This window comes from Saimiri boliviensis, chromosome 11, assembly GCF_048565385.1.
Source record: "Saimiri boliviensis isolate mSaiBol1 chromosome 11, mSaiBol1.pri, whole genome shotgun sequence".
Taxonomy (NCBI): Eukaryota; Metazoa; Chordata; class Mammalia; order Primates; family Cebidae; genus Saimiri; species Saimiri boliviensis.
The window spans coordinates 22,815,170-22,822,723 of NC_133459.1; the positions used below are offsets into that span (position 1 = coordinate 22,815,170).

Consider the following 7,554-nt stretch of genomic DNA (forward strand, 5'->3'; position numbering starts at 1 on the left):
GGTGAGGCTGAGGCAGGAGAATCCCTTGAACCTGGGAGGAGGTTGCAGTGAGCTGACATCGCACCACTGCACTCTAGCCTGGGCAACACAGTGAGACTCCATCTCAAATAAGTAAACAAATAAAAAGAATAAACAGATTTACTCATATTATTCATAGGACAATAATCAGCATTTGCATTTTAGCTCCCAAGACTTCAGTACTGAAATAAGAGCCTTAAAGTATCAAATCTCTAACAACAAAACAAGATAAAATACTCTGATGTAGGATTTAAAGATTTGAAAAGGAAAAATCAGCCATTAAAATAGGAGTAGAACAAAATATTGCAAGAAACAAGAGTTCTTTTTGCTGGAAGTGATGCTTTTGTCGTGGGTCTCACTTGGTTTGCCTCCCGCAGGAGAGAAGTATGAACTTCACGCAGGAACCGAGTCGACACCCAGCGTGGTGGTTCATGTCTGTGAAAGTGAAACTGAGGAGGAAGAAGAAACCAAAAACCCCAAACAGAAAATCACCCAGACGAGGCGCCCTGACCCTCCAACCGCAGCACTGAATGAGCCCCACACCTTCGATTGCGCGCTGTGAGGCCCTTGCTTGTGGTGCAAGGCGGCTGCCTTGGTGGGCTCCGGCCGTGGTGATCTCTGCCACGGGGCCGATGTGTTGCTGTGAACAGCGTAGGTGAGACTTTGCAGAGTGAGGTTTAGGTCTTCTCACCATGCCTGGTGTAGGATAGCAGCTGATTTGACCCGTCCCAGATTGTAAGTGATATTCCAAATGGCACTTTACATTAAAGGAAAAGCCCCCAAGATGTGGCCACCCTGAACCATTTTTAAATAGTGACAAATTAGGAAAACAGCTTCCCACCCCTCCAGCCAGGTAATTCCTCCTGCTTCTGTATCCCATGGGGTACCACAAACTGGAACTCTAGTCACACCCAGCACAGTACCATTTTTATGAATTTAAAAATAGTCTTCACAATTTTAATCATCGTTTGTGGGTATTTTTGTACTGGTATAAATAGCTTCTAATTAATAAATCGATCAAAGGTTATTCTGTATACCTGAAATTTTTTTGCAGGGAAAGAAACCTGAAATACAGAATAATCTGTAGAAATCATGGTTCTCAATTATTTGTTTCATTAGCTTTGGGTAAGAAATGCCAAATCCACTTTGAGGATCAGTCTTACGACACGGATCCACCCACGTGTTGCCCTTACCTGAAATTTGGAACAAAGCAATGGACAGGGCCCCGTTCCTGATGCGGCACCCTCCAGACATGGCTGCCAGGGAAGGATGGCCACTTTGGAAGTGGGACATATCACCAGTGAGCCTGAATGATCAGGATTGCAGGTGGCTACTGCATTGTGCTGTTCGTGACCGTGTTCTAGCCTGTAGACCACCCAACGACCTTCATTCACCCGTTTTTATCCCTCGCCTTTGCCAGTGTCTATCGTGTTAACCACTAGCTCTTGAGTTTTTTGCTGTGATGTGTATTCTTATGTATGTCATTCATAGATTTTCAACTAGAAAAGGTAATGATAAGGTTTTCTGAAGACCATTTGTAAATTGTCCACTTAACCATTTTTCAGCTGGCTTTGAAAGAAGTCACACCTACTCTTTTTCTATTAATTAGGCAATGAGAGGGAGATCATTCAGTTTTACTTTTCTTTTTGTTGAAATTTTTTACTCTGGATTGCAGTTGGCGCTTTTCCTAAAACCAAATTGTTTCTCACTTCTGTGTCAGAATGTATGTTTGAAGCTCCCTAAGAAGCAGCAGGATCTTTTTAACTCTTTCCAGTGTGTTTCAACTTTGAAGTCTCTTTTGTAGAAAAGTCTCGTAACTGAGAAGGCTTTGCCTTGGGCCGGGTGCGTCTGCTGGCCTCTCCTCACTGTGCTGTTTCCTTTGTGTGGCACACGTGGGAAGCTCCCTGGCATGTGAAGGAGCTGCAAACGTGAGAACTAGTGAACCAAGGTGGCTGCCACCACGAAGGAGCAGAACTCAGGCATTCAGTGATGATGTCCGCACTGTGTAGTAACATGTCATTGCAGTTCAGTTCTCACTATGGTAAAATTTATTTCTGAGCACTTACACTGTGTTGCATACCCCTAAATTTTTGTTTCTATATTTTCCTTGCTCTCAAATACTCTGAGGTGATAAACCTTTCCATTCGTAGCCCACTGCCATTGCTAAGCCTCCATGTAAATTCAGTTGAAATTTGCAGTTCTATCAGCAATTAATGTATTGAATGCAGATCATCATTTGTCATTTTAATAAATGTACTTTACAGTTCTGGACTCAGCTTTGTGCCCATTTTTTGTTGCAAGGTGGGCCCTATATGTCAGAAGACATGTATTGTCAACAATTGGGAATTTTTAAAATTTCCTTTTAGGTAGTAGTTATTCACTGTAATTTTCTAAGTGATCAAACTCCACGATGTTTTCTTATTTGGCTTGGCTTTCATTCTCTGCCTGCCAATTAAACAATATTCTATTCCTGGCTGGGCATGGTGGTTCAAGCCTATAATCCCAGCACTGTGGGAGGCTGAGGAGGGCGGATCACCAGAGGTCAGAAGTTTGAGGTCAGCCTGGCTAACACGGTGAAACCCTATCTCTACTAAATATACAAGATCAGCTGGGCGTGGTGGCATGTGCCTGTAATCCCAGCTACTTAGGAGGCTAAGGCAGAAGAATCCCTTGAACCTGGGAGGCGGAGGTTGCAGTGAGCCGGGTCATGCCATTGCACTCCAGCCTGGGTGACAAAGTGAGACTTGGTCTCAAAAAAAAAAAAAAAGAATATTCTATTTCTGACACATAAGACTTTACACTCAAGCAGTGTAAATTACCCAGTGCTTTTCTATTTTTCTGTTTTTGAGGGCATTGAATAAACTGAAGAAAACTTGAAACCAAAATGAGAGAGAGTCATTTAAACTTTTCTGAATGGAAAACATTAATATTTTCATTTTTCTTTTTTTAAAAAAATATTTTCATTTTTCTAGTATAATGTAATAAAGTGAATTCTTAAAAAAAAAGCTACTATGTACCCATCAACTTTTTCATATTGTGAAATGAACCAGGGTCTTAACAGGTACTGTCATCTCTGGTTTTTTGGCTGTTTAATATCTAGTTCATGTAACTAGTTTACAAGAGATAAATCTCATGGTTTTTTTTTTGTTGTTGTTGTTCTTTTAATAAGCTTTTCTTTACATTTTTAATTAGGTTATTTATTTAGCCCTGATAGGCCAGGCGTGGTGGCTCACACCATAATCCCAGCACTTTGGGAGGCCAAGGCAGGTGGATCACCTGAGGTCAGGAGTTCGAGGCCAGCGACCAACAAGGAGAAACCCCGTCTCTGCTAAAAAAAAATACAAAATTAGCCAGGTGTGGTGGCACATGCCTGTAATCTCACCTACTTGGGAGGCTGAGGCAGGAGAATTGCTTGAACCCAGGAGACGGAGGTTACAGTGAGCCAAGATCATGCCATTGCACTCCAGCCTGGGCAACAAGAGCGAAACACTGTCTCAAAAAAAAAAAAAAAAAAAAAAAAAAAAAAAAAAAAAAAAAAAAAGATTTACTCTGATAGTATAGTAGCCATGTTTTCTTTAGAAATTACAACCTCTTCATGGGAATCAAACTATGAAGAAAATTGTGAGGAAAGATAATGGTGTTTTATGTTGGGAAAAAACATTTGTGAAGGATGAGAAAACCGTAACACTTAACAAGGATAGTCCAAGAACCTACACCACATTGGCTCTTACGTTCATTTTTTTTAGTACATCCACCTGATGAAACCTAAGATAAATCCATGTAAAAACTGTACTGGTGAGCATCTCTGAGGTTTAAGGTACTATGAGGCAGAAATGGATAAGAACAGATGCATTGCCTTCAAGAACTAAAAATCATCTGGAAAGCAAATTAATCTTTTCACATTCTGCTTCTTCAAAATGTTATGCTCAAAAACATGTCAGTAAGGAAGAACCAAAGCAAACCGTCAAGACGTTCAACATAAGGGTTTAAATAAAACACTGTAGTCATTTATGGAGTGTTTGAATTGAAGAGACACCAGGAGATAGGGGTGAAGTGCAGTACTTTTATTCTTTAAGAATATAGTCTTTAGCCAGGTGCAGTGGTGCCTGCCTGTAGTCTCAGCTATTTGGGAGGCTGAGGTGAGAGGATCGCTTGAGTTCAGAAGTTCAAGACCAGCTGAAGCAACATAGCAAGTCCCTGGCTTTAAAAAAAAAAATGTTTCCCATTCATATTATTAATTCCATCTTGCGATGGCTCACGCCTGTAATCCTAACACTTTGGGAGGCCAAGGCGGGCAGATTGCCTGAGCTCAGGAGTTCGAGACCAGCCTGAGTAACATGGTGAAACCTCATCTCTGCAAAATACAAAAGAAATTAGCTGGTTGTGGTGCGTGTACCTGTAGTCCCAGCTACTCAGCAGGCTGAGGCAGGAGAATTGCTTAAACCCAGGAGGTGGAGGTTGCAGTGAGCCAAGATCTTGCCACTGCACTCCAGCCTGGGCAACAGAGTAAGACTCTCTCTTGAAAAAAAAAACAAAAAACAAAAAAAAACTCATGATTACAAAGTGAAAAGATTTGCCTTTCTTAGAGGCTCAGTCACAGAGGTGACAGAGCCTTTGGAAATCATATACTCTATTCCTGTGTTACACAGATTAGAAAAACTGAGGTTATGGTACTGACTTAGGCACCCTACCAAAGCAACCCAGGGACTAGAACTGGCGATCCCAGCTCCTGGGCTAGTGCTTTTTCTACCTTTTTTTTTTTTTTTTCTTTTTTTTTGCATTGGCCTCTTAAAGAGGCAGTGAATACTGTCATCGAGGGGGAAAAGCCATTAAGTGGGAGGATTCTTTTTTCCCCAATGGGAAACAATGAATAAGACAAATCTCATCATGTGATGGAAGAGGTGACTTAGTAATATGAGTTAATGAATTTGATGTCCCATATTTTGTGATTTTGTTATCATTGAAACATTGGGGTTGGAATCTGCCTAAATAACTTTATCTTGATAGCCAGCAATTACGTTGGCATTTTATGTGGGCTTTCCTAGATTTTCATATTAATGAAATTATTATTAATAGTCATACTTAAGATGTAACTCTACTGAAGTAGAATGAGATCTGATATGATGTGGAAATAAAAGAGTTTGCAGTGGAATGATATTCTCACTCGGTGCTTGTCAAATTGAGTTCCATTCAAGACTGACCTGCTATGACTGACCTATCCAAGGCTTCATGTTTTTATATGGACTATTTCACAGACCATAGATTTATTTTAAGAAGGAGTATCTCAGACATAATTAAGCAATGGAAAATGTACTCAGTCCTATGGTGCTTCAGGTCCTCTGCCTACTGGGTTTCTTCCCTTCCTACAGAGCTGTGGACCTTGTACGTACCTTACGGGTGAACTTGGTCCATCTTTCCTTCTTCCTTTTTTGTACATTTGCATTTATATCTTCCTATACTAAAAGACACAAATTATTTATAATTGGGATAACAACATAAAGGAACAGAAGATGGGGAAATAGCCTGGGTGTGGTGGCTCACGCCTGTAATCCCAGCACTTTAGGAGGCTGAGGGGTGGATTATGAAGTCAGGAGTTCCAGACCAGCCTAACTAACGTGGTGAAACCCCGTCTCTACTAAAAAATACAAAAATTAGCCGGGCATGATGGCACGTGCCTTTAATCCCAGCTACTCAAGAGGCTAAAGAAGGAGAATCACGTGAACCTGGGAGGCAGAGGTGGCAGTGAGCTGAGATCATGCCATTGCACCCCAGCCAGGGTGACAGAGTGAGACTCCATCTCAAAAAAAAAAAAAGAAAAAAAGAGGCGGGGAAATAGTTGCTTCCTAGCCGGGACAGTAAGTCCATGTTACAGAAACCCACTATTTAAAAAGTTAAAAAAACTTAAATAATAAGATTGATGAATGTCATCCTACAATTCACTAAATACTTCTTTGTCTTTTAAACTTCCCTCGGTGTATGGATCAGCCCGAACATCTTGGTCAGAATGCCATTGTTTAATTGTGAATCGGGAAAATGTGAATCATTTGGAGACTTTTCTTATGACCAAATGTACAATGAAAAAGACAACTGAAAGCAACAACCACTGGGTTCACTGACAAAGATCATAAAAATCATCATGTTCAAAGTCAAGTTTTTAGCCAAGGTTAAGAATAATTAACCTGGGGCTGAGTCAGTGTCTCTACACACTTCAGTAACAGTTTAAAGGTCTTTCCCTAAATTCGTTATATGGTCTGTCATTTTGACGGAAATCTGTATTTCCTTTTAAAACAGAATCATATCCTGCAAAGTGTTGGCACTCCTGCATAGCTTTGACTGACTGAATGTTCATGCCCATCATAATGGAAGATTTCTATCTATGCAGAAAATATGTGTTTTTAAATATTGTTTTCTGTTGAGTCCCCAATTTTCCTAACTCAAACTGGGGACTGAGGAGAGAGAATGGGGGCTATCCCTGTAAATGTGCCATATTCTTCATGCTGCTTTTCAACCCCACATGAGTATTAATGGACAGTTCTGCTATAATGTATGTGTCCTTCAAGTTTCCGAAAACTTTCCCAATAATTTCACTTCAATCTTAATTGAACCCAGGAGTTGAAGTTATTATTTTCTCTGAACGTGTTCTGTGATCTGTTATATTTGGGGCATGTTATCTTTATGGTACTATAAGCTGTACTGCATACTCTTTGTATTGCAAAAAACTGATCAGTAATTTGTGTACATGTGCTCCATATTTTAGTGTGCTTGGAGTGAGAAGCCATAGTTCATAGTAGTTTGTTATTTGTCAACTCTAACTCCCTTGTGTTTTAAGGACATTTAAACATTCCTTGTCTTCTCAAGGTGACAAAAGCAAAATGTAATTTTTCTTTTTGGAAGCTTCGTGATGACCTATAACAAGTTCTGTTTTTAAAACAAATACAAATAAAGTTAGTTTTTTAAATCGCTCCATTGAATTGAGTTTTTGTGTGTGTAGTGTTTTCAATGTGTATCATTGACATTTAGATAATAAGACAGAGAAGTGCAATATTATGTCTGTTCCTTTAACAAGAGTCCTGTTGAATATTAATGCTGTGCAGTGCCAGAGTTCAAGGTGGTGAGTCACTGCCCGCTCTGTAAATAACCGTTGCAGTTTCATCTCTTCCCCAAGAAACGTTTTTACCCTGGTTTCTTCTTTGGTTAAAAATGATTTATTCCTGGTAAAGACTTACTTTCTGTCTTGGGTAAAAAAAAAAAAAAAAAAAAAAAAAAAATGTCTCCAAAATGGGAAAGTAAATGACGTAGAAGTTATCGAGCGCAGTGGGATTTTGAAGACTTACTTTTAAGCCATGGGACTCTGCTCTTTGTTCAAATGAAATCTGACACAAAGCCAATGTAAAACTGATAACAAAAAATAAAGGTAAACAAAGCTGCTCCTTTTCAAGGGGCTGAGGGAGGAGTAGGGACTCCGTGAGAGCTGAGCAGAGCAGACCCAGACACACCCCTCTATTTCCCCTGCCTGCCTCCCTCCACTTCCTCCTC

At 40.2% G+C, this 7,554-nt stretch overlaps 1 protein-coding gene across 3 annotated transcripts in view; it reads left to right on the forward strand.

Moving 5' to 3' along the window:
* RCAN3 (RCAN family member 3) overlaps positions 1-2,903 on the forward strand; it is a 43,555-nt gene extending 40,652 nt beyond the window's left edge. For all 3 annotated transcript variants that reach the window (XM_003934851.4, XM_039473538.2, XM_039473539.2), the window contains exon 5: positions 396-2,903. In XM_003934851.4, coding sequence (XP_003934900.1) covers positions 396-580 — 185 coding nt within the window. In that variant the 3' untranslated portion in view covers positions 581-2,903. The remainder of the gene's footprint in view (positions 1-395) is intronic.
* Positions 2,904-7,554: the final 4,651 nt, after the last annotated feature.